This window comes from Anomaloglossus baeobatrachus, chromosome 7, assembly GCF_048569485.1.
Source record: "Anomaloglossus baeobatrachus isolate aAnoBae1 chromosome 7, aAnoBae1.hap1, whole genome shotgun sequence".
In the NCBI taxonomy this organism is placed as follows: domain Eukaryota; kingdom Metazoa; phylum Chordata; class Amphibia; order Anura; family Aromobatidae; genus Anomaloglossus; species Anomaloglossus baeobatrachus.
This window is the reverse complement of record NC_134359.1, coordinates 273,452,301-273,468,880: the sequence shown is the minus strand read 5'-3', so window position 1 is coordinate 273,468,880 and position 16,580 is coordinate 273,452,301. Positions and strand designations below refer to the sequence as shown.

Sequence of the window (16,580 nt, the reverse complement as noted above, 5' to 3'; positions counted from 1 at the left end):
CTTCACGTTGTATCACCAGAATCTGCAGGACAGGGGGATTGCAAGTCCCTCTGACCACCACGAGATCCCGGAGCACAGTGCCACATAGGGTCCGGAGTCGTGATTACAGTCAAGCCCCACAGCGGCCCGGCGTCACCTACACACGGGACAGGAGCTAACACTACACGAACCGGGATCCCCAAGCAGCATCAGGCTCAGGGATCCATCTGTAAAGGCGCAAGAAGGAAGGGCCCATCGACCACCGTACCGGTTCTAACCTCCAACGGATCCGGGATCAGCTGGGGCCCATCACGACTGGAACCACAGCAGCTGATTCAGCCTTTTGATTGCCGTTGTCTCGCGCTTCGGCACCAACGGCCACTACTCTCCTCATCATCCTCCCCGATGCACCGCTCCACCTGTGGGGAGCAGAAACATCCTTGCTGCAACACCATCCGCCCCGGAGGACAGAGACAGCAGCGGCGGCTGATCCCTGGCCATGTACCACAGGTGGCGTCACAAGACTATCATCCTCATCATTCCCCCACCATCATCCAAATCCCCTTTTATTGTACACCTCGGGGCCACGAAGCCGAGCAGGGCCACCTGTGACATCCCCCTGGCCCGACATCACCGGCCCGGCGACGAGTAACATTTAACCCCTGCCCCATGGGTGCTACAGATAGATGAGAGACGGAGGGACAGAGGGACGAAGGGACGGATAGATGGAGGGACGGATAGACAGAGGGACGGAGGAACGGAGGGAGGGATAGACGGTGGGGAGGTCTCACAGCAGGTGGGGGGGGTCTCACAGCAGGTGGGGGGTCCCACAGCAGGTGGGGGGTCTCACAGAAGGTGGGGGGGTCTCACAGAAGGTGGGGGTGGAGTCACAGCAGGTGGGGGGTCACAGCAGGTGGGCGTGGGGTCACAGCATGTGGGGGTGGGGTCACAGCAGGTGGGGGTGGGGTCACAGCAGATGGAGGAAGGTGAGAGGTGGGGGGGCAGCAGATGAGGGAGGGGGCAGCGGCTGATGGGGGAGGGGGTGGCAGATGGAGGGGACGCAGCAGATTGGTTTAGTGCTGCTGTATCAGGGGCAGTGACTGCTACAGCCGGCAGCTGAAGGGTGGGGGCTGGGGCAATGGCGGCTGAAAGGAGACAGTGTCTTAATTTTACCGATCGCTCCCCTCACCTTCCACAGATGCTGGAGTGAAGCTGAGGGGAGTGGTCACCGGCCCCAGATCCACAATGATTGGAGAGATCGGTCACAAGGCCGATCTCTCCAATCAGAGCTGGGGGCGGGTGAAACTGAGGTCACCCAGCTCCAGCCAATGATCGGTGCTACAGCTGCACTGATCAGGGCTGGATTTTAATGTTACAACCATTTTCAATGGTTGGAACATTACAGTGGCTGTGATTGGCTGACAAACGCCGCTCAGCCAATCGCAGCCTTCTTAGGTCCGGGAGGAGGAGTCCGGGAGGAGACACTACCCCTCCTGAGGTCAGGCAGAGGGCCCCTCCTCCCCGAATCTAAGAAATTTGCAGCGATCGCAGCCACCGGGGCCACGATCTCGCCATGACGTACTGGGTACGTCATGGGTCCTTAAGTACCAGGGAGCTATGATGTACCCAGTACGTTTTCAGGCTCTAGGGGCCTGCTCCCGCTTGGGGCCCCTGTGCTACTGCAGGTGCTGTCAGTGCAACGTCCCCACCCCCTGCCCATGGGGCCCGGTGAGCAGAGAAATGAAAGGGGAGGGGCCCGGGCTGTCAGCGTGTCCAGGCCCCGCCTCCAGCTCAGTGCACGACCATAAAAACAAAAAAGTGAGCCGGAGTATTAGATGGTATACATGGAACTTGTGAGACCATGTTCACACTGGCCATGAGACAAAGAGAAACCAAGGAAAAAATTGTGAAAACATACCCTGCTGTAACTAAATAAAAGCATAGTGCATATAAACATAGGGTACTTAGTAAACACTGTTTTTGATCAAAAAAAGCATAAAGCTATCCCACCAAACGTCAAGGTGTACCCAGTTGGGATAGTACCTACACTCTCTAATATTAAAACCTTACCATGGGTCTATAATAGGCCTCAATGTGGCTAAGGGCTGAGAGCGACCGGGTCCCAACAGGACACACACAGTCAGGGGGATTCACAGAATGAAATGTCCAGCTCGCTGAGAAGGGGGCCACTCCCTGTTTGTACTGAATACAAAAAAACTACATAAAAACAAAAAAGTGAGCCGGAGTATTAGATGGTATACATGGAACTTGTGAGACCATGTTCACACTAGCCATGAGACAAAGAGAAACCAAGGAAAAAATTGTGAAAACATACCCTGCTGTAACTAAATAAAAGCATAGTGCATATAAACATAGGGTACTTAGTAAACACTGTTTTTGATCAAAAAAAGCATAAAGCTATCCCACCAAACGTCAAGGTGTACCCAGTTGGGATAGTACCTACACTCTCTAATATTAAAACCTTACCATGGGTCTATAATAGGCCTCAATGTGGCTAAGGGCTGAGAGCGACCGGGTCCCAACAGGACACACACAGTCAGGGGGATTCACAGAATGAAATGTCCCGCTCGCTGAGAAGGGGGCCACTCCCTGTTTGTACTGAATACAAAAAAACTACATAAAAACAAAAAAGTGAGCCGGAGTATTAGATGGTATACATGGAACTTGTGAGACCATGTTCACACTGGCCATGAGACAAAGAGAAACCAAGGAAAAAATTGTGAAAACATACCCTGCTGTAACTAAATAAAAGCATAGTGCATATAAACATAGGGTACTTAGTAAACACTGTTTTTGATCAAAAAAAGCATAAAGCTATCCCACCAAACGTCAAGGTGTACCCAGTTGGGATAGTACCTACACTCTCTAATATTAAAACCTTACCATGGGTCTATAATAGGCCTCAATGTGGCTAAGGGCTGAGAGCGACCGGGTCCCAACAGGACACACACAGTCAGGGGGATTCACAGAATGAAATGTCCAACTCGCTGAGAAGGGGGCCACTCCCTGTTTGTACAGAATACAAAAAAACTACATAAAAACAAAAAAGTGAGCCGGAGTATTAGATGCCCTTAGCCACATTGAGGCCTATTATAGACCCATGGTAAGGTTTTAATATTAGAGAGTGTAGGTACTATCCCAACTGGGTACACCTTGACGTTTGGTGGGATAGCTTTATGCTTTTTTTGATCAAAAACAGTGTTTACTAAGTACCCTATGTTTATATGCACTATGCTTTTTAGTTACAGCAGGGTATGTTTTCACAATTTTTTCCTTGGTTTCTCTTTGTCTCATGGCCAGTGTGAACATGGTCTCACAAGTTCCATGTATACCATCTAATACTCCGGCTCACTTTTTTGTTTTTATGTAGTTTTTTTGTATTCAGTACAAACAGGGAATGGCCCCCTTCTCAGCGAGCTGGACATTTCATTCTGTGAATCCCCCTGACTGTGTGTGTCCTGTTGGGACCCGGTCGCTCTCAGCCCTTAGCCACATTGAGGCCTATTATAGACCCATGGTAAGGTTTTAATATTAGAGAGTGTAGGTACTATCCCAACTGGGTACACCTTGACGTTTGGTGGGATAGCTTTATGCTTTTTTTGATCAAAAACAGTGTTTACTAAGTACCCTATGTTTATATGCACTATGCTTTTATTTAGTTACAGCAGGGTATGTTTTCACAATTTTTTCCTTGGTTTCTCACTGCACGACCAGCCCGCCCTGCGAAGTGTACTGTCAACGCCCCCTGCGCTGGGGCCCGGGGAGCAGAGGCATGAAAGGGGAGGGGCCTCTCGCCATGTCCGGGCCCCTCCTCCTGCCTGCTGCTCACAGGGCCCGCTACAGGAGTTCCACTAGTAATGCCCTGATGGCGGCCCTGCTTTCAGGTTTACCCCGACACTAACAACAGTTCTCCATCTTCTCCTCACTTGTGATATGATTCTCTTGCATGAGAAAACTTGTGTGACCCAGCCTTACAGAAAGATGTTGGCTGTGTATCACAGCTGGCATCTGCTGGATGTTATGAATATGGGAATTATGTTGTGTGTGTGTGTGTGTTTCAGTGTCAAGTACAAAGAATTAAAAAAAGATTTGAAGAGATTGGAGATGTTTTTGACAAGCCCAGGTTCGGTAGACCCCGCAAGACAACTGTTCAGGAGGAACGTTTGATGCTTAGAAAATCGAAAGCCAGCCCATTTTCCACTGCAAATCAAAAAAGTCCGTGGAGCCTCTGTTAGGAGTCTCGACACAGAAACCAGCCAGATATCCCTCCGGGAAGGACCCAGCCATGGAGTGACTCTTTTTAGGAGACCACCATAACCACCATATGAAGTGGCCCTTTTAGTCAATATCCAACTTTTTGACAAGTTTAAAGATATGACAAAAAGAGCTACTGCTTGGCTGGGTCCTTCCCGGAGGGATATCTGGCTGGTTTCTGTGTCGAGACTCCTAACAGAGGCTCCACGGACTTTTTTAATTTGCATATTTCCCAGGGGGCAATGTACCTAGAATTTCACTGTATTGAGCGCCCTCGCTGGCTGCCGGCAGTGTTTTCTTTAGCTGGTCTCCCCGAGATCAGTGATTGTTTTGTATCATTTTCCACTGCAGCAGAGCTCCAACAGGCCTGGTCACCTCAAGTCCCTGTGTCAACTAGAACAGTTTGTAGGATTCTGTCTCGAAATGGCCTCCATGGTTGAATCAGTGCCCAGAAGCCAGCACTAAACAAAAGGCAATTAAAAAACGTGTGGTATTTACCAAATCCCACAGCCTGCTAAACAGATGGACGCTGGAAAAGTGGCAGAAGGTGGATTTCTCTGATGAATCTTCAGTTGAATTACACCACAGCCGCCGCAAATACTGCAGGAGACCTACTGGAGCTCGTATGGATCCAGAAAACAGTTAAGTTTGGTGGTGGAAAGATCATGGCCTGGGGTTACATTCAGTATGGGGGTGTGCGAAACATTTGCAAGGTGGAAGTCAATATCAATCGCCTAAAATATCAAGAAGTACTAGCTACCTCTTACATTCCCAATCATAAAAGGGGTCAAATTCTGCAGCAGGATGGTGCTCCATCTCATACATCCATCTCTACAACAAAGTTCCTCCTGGCAAAGAAGATCAAGATGCTCAAGGACTGGCTAGCCAAGTCACCAGACATGAACATCATTGAGCATGTTTGGGGTAGGATGAAAGAGGAAGCTTGGAAGACAAAACCAAAGAATCTAGATGAACTCTGGGAGGCATGTAAGACTGCATTCTTTGCTATTCCTGATGACTTCATCAATAAGTTGTATGAATAATTGTTGAACCGCATGGATGCAGTCTTTCAAGCTCATGGAATTCACATTAAATATGGCTCTAATAGCACCACAACTTCATTCACCAATGTTATGGAACATATCTTTGTATTAGAAGGTAATTATTTGTTTGAATTTCACATTACTTTCTGTAGGCGACAAAACTTTTGTCTTGCCAAAATCTGACCTTTCTGTGTTCATTAAATAATATTTCAGCTTTGCGTCAAGTTTATTTTCATAACCTAAACCAAATTTGGGAAGGTTTCAGCTTTAAAAAGAGTAATTTATAAAACCAATGGATGAATTAAAGTCAGTTATAAGCTTTTATTTACATAACATGGATAAGCAACAGAACTTCTGTCAGGGACTGTACAATGCATGGCTGAGAGGCACTTGGTTATTGTCCCACCCAATACACAATCACGGTACGCCGATGGTTTATCATGTTAACTGGGGATCTATAAAGGTCACCGTGCCTGTCAAAAAGGTACTGCTAAGAAAGGCAATCCATGGCTAGCGTTCATCAGATAATTATTTTTGCTATATACAGCAATCCTTTAGTACAAGCAATCGGCTGATGGAGCATTAATTACCCTAATGGAACTACTGAATACAGTAAACAAAATATATATATTTTTAAAATCATAAAGTTAATATGAATCACCCTTCTTTTCCCACAATAAAAATAGAGAAAAAAAAAACCACATCCACAAAAGTATGGTCTGTCAAAATATTATATTAATTATGGCACTCACTGATAGGGTTAAATCTAAATACCAGTTTTTATTTTTTTTTGGCTCCAGCAAACAAATGCAATAAGTGATGAAAACATTGTATTTACCCCGAAATGGTAAAAATAAAACCACATCAGCTCAGGACGCCAAAAATAAGCACCTGCACAGCTCTAACAACCTAAAAAATGAAAATGGTATGGATCTCAGAAAATGTTGACATAAGCACTACAGCCCCCCACACACAGTATATGATGGTTACCACCCCAGGCCCCTCACACAGTATGATAGAGGTCCTGGTGATGGTGGTCCCCACAGTCCTCCGCATAGAGAATGATTGTTGCCCCTACAGCCCCCACACACTATATGATGCCCCCCACACCACTGTAGGGCATCCACTGCCTCCCCACACATAATGATAGTCCCACAGTTTTCATTCCAATAATTCCATCTTGCATTATTTGTTATGAAGCACCCGAAGGGTTAAACTTCCTGAAAGCAGTTTTGTATACTGTGTGGGGTGGTATTTTTACAGTGATATCCCTTTAAGGAAATTTCCAATACATAGGCCCCTCAAAGTCACTTCAAAACTAATAGGTCCCTAAAAAATAAGTTGTGTAAATTGCCCTAAAATAATCAAAACTAAAACTTGCTGCTAAATGTTCAATCCTTTTGGCAAAATAAAACGACATTTGAAGGATAAGGGTGCTTTCACACTGCGATCCTCTCCCCGTTCATTGGTCCATTCGGAGCTTCCGTCTGAATCCCCCGCAAATCAGGATTCGGACATATGCACCGACGGAATCCCAGTGTGCTCTGTCACACACCATTTTCGGGAGTATAGACCTATTGGAGGCTGACGCCCAGCTGTAGTAGACTGTGTCTGGGTGTCAACCTCCAGTATAATCAGTGACCCCCATCAGCACATACGTCCAAATCCCGTTTTGTTTGGGGGGGGGGGTGTTTGGACGGAGGCCTCGACAGGACCACTGAACGGGGAGAGGAATTCAGTATAAAAGCACCCTTAGGCTGATGTAGTAGACAGACGGTAAATGTTATGCATTAACTTGTTTTATGCAGTATAGTCATTTGTTTTATGGGTATAAACATACAAAGTTTGAATATTGGAATCTTTTCGTTTATACATAAAAGCCAAACATATCGACTTAAATGTATAGCTAACAAAATACAACACAGCAGTTAAAAAACCATTGTCAGATAACAAAAAGAAATTGGGTTTTGTCACCAAGGGGTTAAAATGTCTTCTTACCAGTGTGAGTTCTTTGATGTCTAACAAGGTGTAATTTCCTAATAAAACATTTCCCACATTCTGAGCAAGGAAATGGCTTCTCCCCTGTGTGACATCTCTCATGTATAAGAAGAGAACATTTCCTATTAAAACATTTCCCACATTCTGAACATGAAAATGGCTTCTCCCCTGTGTGACATCTCTCGTGTAGAAAAAGAGCTGACTTCTGAGCAAAACATTTCTCACATTCTGAGCATGAAAATGGCTTCTCCCCTGTGTGAATTTTCTCATGTCTAAGAAGAGAAGATCTATGTGTAAAATATTTCCCACATTCTGAGCATGAAAATGGCTTCTCCCCTGTGTGAATTCTCTCATGTCTAAGAAGAGAAGATCTATGTGTAAAATATTTCCCACATTCTGAGCATGAAAATGGCTTCTCCCCTGTGTGAATTCTCTCATGTCTAAGAAGAGAAAATCTATGTGTAAAACATTTCCCACATTCCGAACATGAAAATGGCTTCTCCCCTGTGTGACATCTCTCGTGTAGAAAAAGAGCTGACTTTTGAGCAAAACATTTCCCACATTCTGAACATGAAAATGGCTTCTCCCCTGTGTGAATTCTCTCATGTGCAAGAAGAGAATCTTTCCTAATAAAACATTTCCCACATTCTGAACATGAAAATTGCTTCTCCCCTGTGTGAATTTTCTCATGTATAAGAAGAGAAGAACTATTTGTAAACCATTTGTCACATTCTGAGCAAGAAACAGGCTTCTCCCCTGTGTGAATTCTCTCATGTCTAAGAAGATGAGATTTGTCTTTAAAACATTTACCACATTCTGAACATGAAAATGGCTTCTCCCCTGTGTGAATTTTCTCATGTCTAAGAAGAGAAGATCTATCTGTAAAATATTTCCCACATTCTGAGCATGAAAATGGCTTCTCCCCTGTGTGAATTCTCTCATGTCTAAGAAGAGAAAATCTATGTGTAAAACATTTCCCACATTCCGAACATGAAAATGGCTTCTCCCCTGTGTGACATCTCTCGTGTAGAAAAAGAGCTGACTTTTGAGCAAAACATTTCCCACATTCTGAACATGAAAATGGCTTCTCCCCTGTGTGAATTCTCTCATGTGCAAGAAGAGAATCTTTCCTAATAAAACATTTCCCACATTCTGAACATGAAAATTGCTTCTCCCCTGTGTGAATTTTCTCATGTATAAGAAGAGAAGAACTATTTGCAAACCATTTATCACATTCTGAGCAAGAAACAGGCTTCTCCCCTGTGTGAATTCTCTCATGTCTAAGAAGATGAGATTTGTCTTTAAAACATTTACCACATTCTGAACATGAAAATGGCTTCTCCCCTGTGTGAATTCTCTCATGGTTGAGGAGAGAACATTTCTTATTAAAACATTTCCCACATTCTGAACATGAAAATGGCTTCTCCCCTATGTGAATTCTCTCATGTCTAAGAAGAAGACATCTGACATTAAAACATTTCCCACATTCTGAGCATGAAAATGGCTTCTCACCTGTGTGAATTCTCTCATGTTTAAGAAGAGAATCTTTCCTAATAAAACATTTCCCACATTCTGAGCATGAAAATGGCTTCTCCCCTGTGTGAATTCTCTCATGTGTATGAAGATAAGATTTGCTAATAAAACATTTCCCACATTCTGAGCACGAAAATGGTTTCTCCCCTGTGTGAATTCTCTCATGTGCAAGAAGATGAGATTTGAAATCAAAACATTTCCCACATTCCGAGCATGAAAATGGTTTCACTCCTACGTGAATTCTCCAATGATTAGCAAATTTCTTTTTATCTGTAAAACATTTCTCACATTCTGAGCATGAAATTGTCTTCAACCTTGTGTGTGCTGTTTGATCTTTCACACTTCTGACACTATTGTTTTGCTTAACAGTGTTTGATGGATTAGGAGATAGTTCTTTAACAGGATCAGATGATAGTTCTTTCCTATGATTGGCTGAGAGTATATTTGAAATGTTTCCATGCTCTTCATATGTATCTTGTGTGATGCTACAATCATCTGCTTTAAAATATGAAGGTATCAGATGTCCTTCGGAGGTGCTGGTACAGTCATCTGCCAAGAAGAAAACAAATTTGACTTTTAAACAAAATAAACTTAAAAATTATAGTAATCTAAATATGAAAATTAGAAATTTAAGAAAAAGTAAAAAATGTCATAGAAATTGTATGTAACATTCTATTAATAACTGTCTAAAGTGTCATTAAAAAAATGTGATGATTGCCTAGGAAATCAATTGTAATGTGGATTACTGATCACTGTTCAATGCAAACATCACATGTCAAACAATAAAGCATTTGTCATTGATTGAATATTTTATACTGGCGTAAAAATTATCGTTGTTGGCAACGTATCCCTTTGTATAAATAGAGAATGTTCTGCAATATAAAAATGGATAAGAGAACAGAAAAACCATCAGTATACATCAAAATGAAAGTTAATGAGCCTCAATAAACTTCTTATATCAGTAAAGCTGGGTTCACACATAGCGACAGCGACGTCGCTGTTACGTCACCATTTTCTGTGACATAACAGCGACCTTGTAAGTCGCTGTTATGATCGCTGCTTAGCTGTCAAACAAAGCAGAAGCAGCAGCAATCATAACGACACGCGTCGCTGTGCTACATGTGCAGAGAGCAGGGAGCCGCGCTTAGCGCTGGCTCCCTGCACTCCTAGCTACAGTACACATCGGGTTAATTACCCGATGTGTACTGCAGCTACATGTGCAGAGAGCAGGGAGCCGCGCTTAGCGCTGGCTCCCTGCACTCCTAGCTACAGTACACATCGGGTTAATTACCCGATATGTACTGCAGCTACATGTGCAGAAAGCAGGGAGCCGCGCACACTGCTTAGCGCTGGCTCCCTGCTCTCCTAGCTACAGTACACATCGGGTTAATTACCCGATGTGTACTGCAGCTACATGTGCAGAGAGCAGGGAGCCGCGCACACTGCTTAGCGCTGGCTCCCTGCACTCCTAGCTACAGTACACATCGGGTTAATTACCTGATGTGTACTGCAGCTACATGTGCAGAGAGCAGGAGCCGGCACTAGCAGCGAGAGCGGCGGAGGCTGGTAACGAAGGTAAATATCGGGTAACTAGGGAAAGGTCTTCCCTTGATTACCCGATGTTTACCCTGGTTACAGCTTACCGCAGCTGCCAGATGCCGGCTCCTGCTCCCTGCTCGCTTCATTTCGTCGCTCTCTCGCTGTCACACACAGCGATGTGTGCGTCACAGCGGGAGAGCGACGACCAAAAAATGAAGCTGGACATTCAGCAACGACCGGCGACCTCGCAGCAGGGGCCAGGTCGTTGCTGGATGTCACACACAGCGACAGCGACGGGACGTCGCTGCAATGTCACAGAAAATGACGTAGCAGCGATGTCGTTGTCGTCGTCGCTGTGTGTGACACCACCCTTATATTCTCCCTGCAGCCGGTCTCTTTCAGTCTTCAGGGACAGTAGAGGGTTGTATCAGACGTCTCTCTCTGAGCAGTGATTGTTACAGCTCCTTGCACTGCCTCGGTGACTACCTCAAGTTGCACAGTGCAGGGTGGAGGAGCCATATGTTCGTGTATTAGGAAGCAATGGCATTGCAGCACAGTGCAGGGTGGAGGAGCCATATGCAGGGTGGAGGAGCCATATGTTTGTGTATTAGGAAGCGATGGCATCGCAGCACACATAAGGCTGTGTTGTTGATCGCAGATCCCTTTCTGTGTCTGCTCGTCATTTACCCTGAGTTGGAGCGTATTAAAATGTCTTCTGGCAGTGAAAGGGTTAAGGTTCATGTATATGCTGCAGTGGTCTAACACGTAGTTGTTAAAAAGGGAACCTGTCAGGTGCAATATGCACCCAAAACCATGAGCAGTTCTGGGTGCATATTGCAAATCCCTGCCTAACAACTTACCAGCGATCCCAACAACGATACAACCTGATAGGGATCGCTGGTAAGTTGCTAGGAGGTCGCTGGTGAGATGTCACACTAAGCGACGCTCCAGCGATCCCACCAGCAACCGGACCTGGCAGGGATCGCTGGAGCATCGCTACACGGGTTGCTGGTGAGCTGTCACACAGGCAGATCTCACCAGCAACCAGTGACCAGCCCCCAGCGCCGCGTGGAAGCGATGCTGCGCTTGGTAACTAAGGTAAATATCGGGTAACCAACCCGATATTTACCTTGGTTACCAGTGCACACCGCTTAGCGCTGGCTCCCTGCACTCCTAGCTACAGTACACATCGGGTTAATTACCCGATGTGTACTGCAGCTACATGTGCAGAGAGCAGGAGCCAGCACTAGCAGCGAGAGCGGCGGAGGCTGGTAACGAAGGTAAATATCGGGTAACTAGGGAAAGGTCTTCCCTTGATTACCCGATGTTTACCCTGGTTACAGCTTACCGCAGCTGCCAGATGCTGGCTCCTGCTCCCTGCTCGCTTCATTTCGTCGCTCTCTCGCTGTCACACACAGCGATGTGTGCGTCACAGCGGGAGAGCGACGACCAAAAAATGAAGCTGGACATTCAGCAACGACCGGCGACCTCACAGCAGGGGCCAGGTCGTTGCTGGATGTCACACACAGCGACAACGACGGGACGTCGCTGCAATGTCACAGAAAATGACGTAGCAGCGATGTCGTTGTCGTCGTCGCTGTGTGTGACACCACCCTTATATTCTCCCTGCAGCCGGTCTCTTTCAGTCTTCAGGGACAGTAGAGGGTTGTATCAGACGTCTCTCTCTGAGAAGTGATTGTTACAGCTCCTTGCACTGCCTCGGTGACTACCTCAAGTTGCACAGTGCAGGGTGGAGGAGCCATATGTTCGTGTATTAGGAAGCAATGGCATTGCAGCACAGTGCAGGGTGGAGGAGCCATATGTTTGTGTATTAGGAAGCGATGGCATCGCAGCACACATAAGGCTGTGTTGTTGATTGCAGATCCCTTTCTGTGTCTGCTCGTCATTTACCCTGAGTTGGAGCGCATTAAAATGTCTTCTGGCAGTGAAAGGGTTAAGGTTCATGTATATGCTGCAGTGGTCTAACACGTAGTTGTTAAAAAGGGAACCTGTCAGGTGCAATATGCACCCAAAACCATGAGCAGTTCTGGGTGCATATTGCAAATCCCTGCCTAAAGGCCCAGTCACACTAACAACTTACCAGCGATCCCAACAACGATACAACCTGATAGGGATCGCTGGTAAGTTGCTAGGAGGTCGCTGGTGAGATGTCACACTAAGCGACGCTCCAGCGATCCCACCAGCAACCTGACCTGGCAGGGATCGCTAGAGCATCGCTACACGGGTTGCTGGTGAGCTGTCACACAGGCAGATCTCACCAGCAACCAGTGACCAGCCCCCAGCGCCGCGTGGAAGCGATGCTGCGCTTGGTAACTAAGGTAAATATCGGGTAACCAACCCGATATTTACCTTGGTTACCAGTGCAGACCGCTTAGCGCTGGCTCCCTGCACACCTAGCCACAGTACACATCGGGTTAATTACCCGATGTGTACTCTGCTACGTGTGCAGGCAGCAGGAGCCGGCTTCTGCGGACGCTGGTAACCACGGTAAACATCGGGTAACCAAGGAGTCCTTACCTTGGTTACTCGATATTTACCTTCGTTACCAGCGTCCGCCGCTGTCACACTGCCAGTGCCGGCTCCCTGTTAACTGCACATATAGCCACAATACACATCGGGTTAATTACCCGATGTGTACTGTGGCTACGTGTGCAGAGAGCAGGGAGCCGGCACTGACAGCTGAGAGCGGCGGACGCTGGTAACGAAGGTAAATATCGGGTAACCAAGGTAAGGGCTTCTTGGTTACCCAATGTTTACCGTGGTTACCAGCGTCCGCAGAAGCCGGCTCCTCCTGCTGCCTGCACATTTAGTTGTTGCTGTCTCGCTGTCACACACAGCGATGTGTGCTTCACAGCGGGAGAGCAACAACTAAAAAATGGCCCAGGACATTCAGCAACAACCAACGACCTCACAGCAGGGGCCAGGTTGTTGCTGGATGTCAAACACAGCGACATCACTAGCAACATCGCTGCTACGTCACAAAAGTTGTTCCTTAGCAGCGATGTTGCTTAGTGTGACGTGGCCTTAATTGTCCCTGTATACACTAGCAGAGATAAAGAGATCTTCAGATTCAGAAAAAGTATTTCTAAAGATCTTTTATCTTATGTTAATGAGTCTCAAGGGCGTTATATCCCCTGACTAGTCCGCCCTCTTAGCATGTTAGTATGCCAACAGGGGCGTACTAACATGCTATTCAAGTAAGGATCACCAGCAGTGCCGCGCGTACCTGTGTTTGCTGTGACCGCATTTCTGAATACCCAACACTTCTGGTCATGCGATGTATGAATGGAGTATGGAGTATGAAGCCGGGTGTACGCGTCTCAGCTTCATAGAGGTCTACTGCGCATGACTGGAATGCTGGGACATTGAGAAGAGCGTTGATAAGAGGGCGGACTAGTTGTGAAACGGAGAGGTTAGCATACCTCCCAACTTTTGAAGAAGGAAAAGAGGGACAAAGTTTGCGGCGCGTGTAGCGCGCTGCGGCAAATTTTTAGGCCACGCCCCCTAACCACACCCATTTCACAGTCACGCCCATATCCACTCCCCATCCACACCCATTCAGCAAAACCACAGACAGGCGGCGGGGGGGGCGCCCGCACAGACAGGCGGCCGGCCGACCGCACGGACAGGCGGCCGGCCGACCGCACAGACAGGCTCCGGCCGGGGGTGAGGGAGGGGGGAGGGAGGGAAATCAGCGCTGGGGAGATTTTACTGTACCAGCAGCAGCAGCACAGCGCTCCTCTCTGTTATGCCACGTCTACTGGGATGGTAGGAGGGAAAAGCAGGGAGGCGGAGAGAGAGTGGGTGGGCGGAGCCTGGGAGCCGGCCGTCCCGCCCGTGGCAACGGGACAAACAACATAAAGCGTGAAAGTCCCGCTGTATCCGGGACGGTTGGGAGGTATGAGGTTAGTCCCAGGATATAGCGGGTCACGAACGAGGAACGAGACCAGACTAGGTTTAAACGCAAACCCGATAAAGGCAATGGGGATGTAAAGCAAATGTTAACACAAAGAAATGTACTGAACCGGGATCAGCGTGTTGGGCTAAGGACTGACTCCAATAAGACAGGAGCCAACAGGAACAGTTTACCTAACCAGGAACTTCTGGAAACACTACAAGGTGTAAATCACTGGGTGTATGAATGAGCTGTCCCTGGACCAGCACACCAATTAGCAATCTTATCAGAAACTCTAATTTCCCGCCCTTCCCCCACTCATATCAGTAACAAAGAAAAGTAACCCGGGGTTACCACTTGCTAGCAGAAATACACAAACAGTAGTGCAGCAATGGCTGCTGCATAGTATATATTAGACCTGGTCTGGCGCCAAACCACTATTTAGTCAGTGTGCACATGTACCGCCCCGCGGGCTTGGCTGCGACCGCCGAGCCGCTCGGATCCATGCTCGTACTGCGGGTGGTGGCTCGAGCCTCTCATGGACCCGGGGGTCACGTCGCTCTGCAAGGGAGTTGGCGCTACATGCGGGGATGCGGGTGTTTGGTTTGGGGGATGATAGTTCGTGACGCCACCCACGGGTTGTGGTGATTGTAGACACCACCGCTGCGGTGAAGGTATGGGGACTCCCGGGAGCGGTGTAGTGGTGCAGCTAGGTGTTGACCCCTCCGTGGGTAGGGGATGTTGGTCCCGGGGCCCGGTAGGCGAGGGTCGGGGTGCAGGGTGAAGTGTTGCGGTGCGGTGCCTGATGGCACTGGTGTACTCACTCTGACACAAGACACTGGAGTCGCCGGTAAACCAAACGGAGTGATGAACGGGGCCCGCAGCCGGCTGCAGCTTTTCCAGATTAGGTTGGTGGTTACCGCCTTTCTCCTGCACCTCTATGTGTGAATGATGATTCCTGTGCCTAGACACCGGTAGTCCGCTCCCCAGCATGTAAGTGTCGTAGGAGCCCGTTTGCCCGCAGACGCTGGCCCTTTGGATCTCTTGCCTTTGACGGTGGCACTTATCTGGAATGGTTGGGCTGTTGCCTTCAATCTGGACTTAGGTGGGAATGAACCCCTGAGGTTCAGGCCGCAATTAGTTAATTCGACTATAAAGGTAGCTACTAGCCTAGTTCGGGGTCTGAGTACCCTGCCTGGTGCTCCAGTTGGTTCCCCGGTTCGGTTCCGGCGGGCCACTACCCTGTCCCGGTCCCTTACGGTTCCACCGGTCGTCTTCCCATTCTCCTGCAGGCGGCCACCACTGTCTGCCTCCTTGCCAATGGCGACTGGGCTCCGACCCAGCCACCTGAACAGTCTATGGCAGGCCTGGGCTCAGGTCTGCCCTTTAACTTGACTGCACTGCTCTAGAACTAGACTCATACTCCAACTGTGTGTTTTCCCGCCTCCAGGCCTGTGAACTCCTCGGTGGGTGGAGCCAACCCCCTGGCTCCACCCCCCCTGGTGTGGACATCCAACCTGGAGGGTGGTGACAAGGTTTTTGTGTTTGACTGGTGTTACCTAACTGGAAGAGGAGAGTGGTGTTGTGTGTGACTACCTGTGACGAACTGGCTAGTCCAGGGCGTCACATTCCCCCTTGGTTTAATGCAGACCGTCCGCGGGCTGCCCGTCCATCTCCGGTTTATTTTTGTTGTAAACTGCAAAAAGATAATAAAACACATGTACATTTATAATAACATATTTACATTTTCAAGAATACTTGGTTTTTCTTCCCTTACGGGAGGCACATTACTTTTAACGTTGCAAAACATTTTTATTAATAACAAGGGAACGGGTCCATGTCCTTCCGCTTTCCCACCCAAGCAACCTTGCCCTGATGCTACCCCTAAGAAGTGGGCAGCACCCCTTTTCCCCAGTCTGGAAACAGGAACTTGGCCAGGCCACCCAAGCGGGAACGGGTACGTTGCTTCGCACCCGGCAGTCACTCAGAGGCCCCACGTCTAGGGGACCCCTGACCCGGAGGATGGTCACCGGTTCTGATGGTGACCGGACCCCAGCCTGCTCTGCTGCGGGTCCTCCCTCCAACCAGCCTCTCCGAAGACCGGCTACACGGGAAGGGCAATAAGAGCACTATTTACAAGCCCAAAAGTTATGGGGTGGCTTGCTAGTTCTCAGCCTTGTCTTTAGAATGGGGGCAATAAAAGTCCCAACAGGGACGGGCTCTTCAGTAGCTGGTTCCGTTACCACAAACAATGTAGGTCCCAACGGGGACTTGCAGTGGGGTCCCAACGGGGACTT

At 48.0% G+C, this 16,580-nt stretch overlaps 1 protein-coding gene across 1 annotated transcript in view; it reads right to left on the bottom strand.

Moving 5' to 3' along the window:
- LOC142245470 (uncharacterized) overlaps positions 1-16,580 on the bottom strand; it is an 80,732-nt gene that overhangs the window by 40,747 nt on the left and 23,405 nt on the right. The window contains 1 exon segment of the mRNA XM_075318196.1: positions 7,428-9,377. Coding sequence (XP_075174311.1) covers positions 7,428-9,377 — 1,950 coding nt within the window.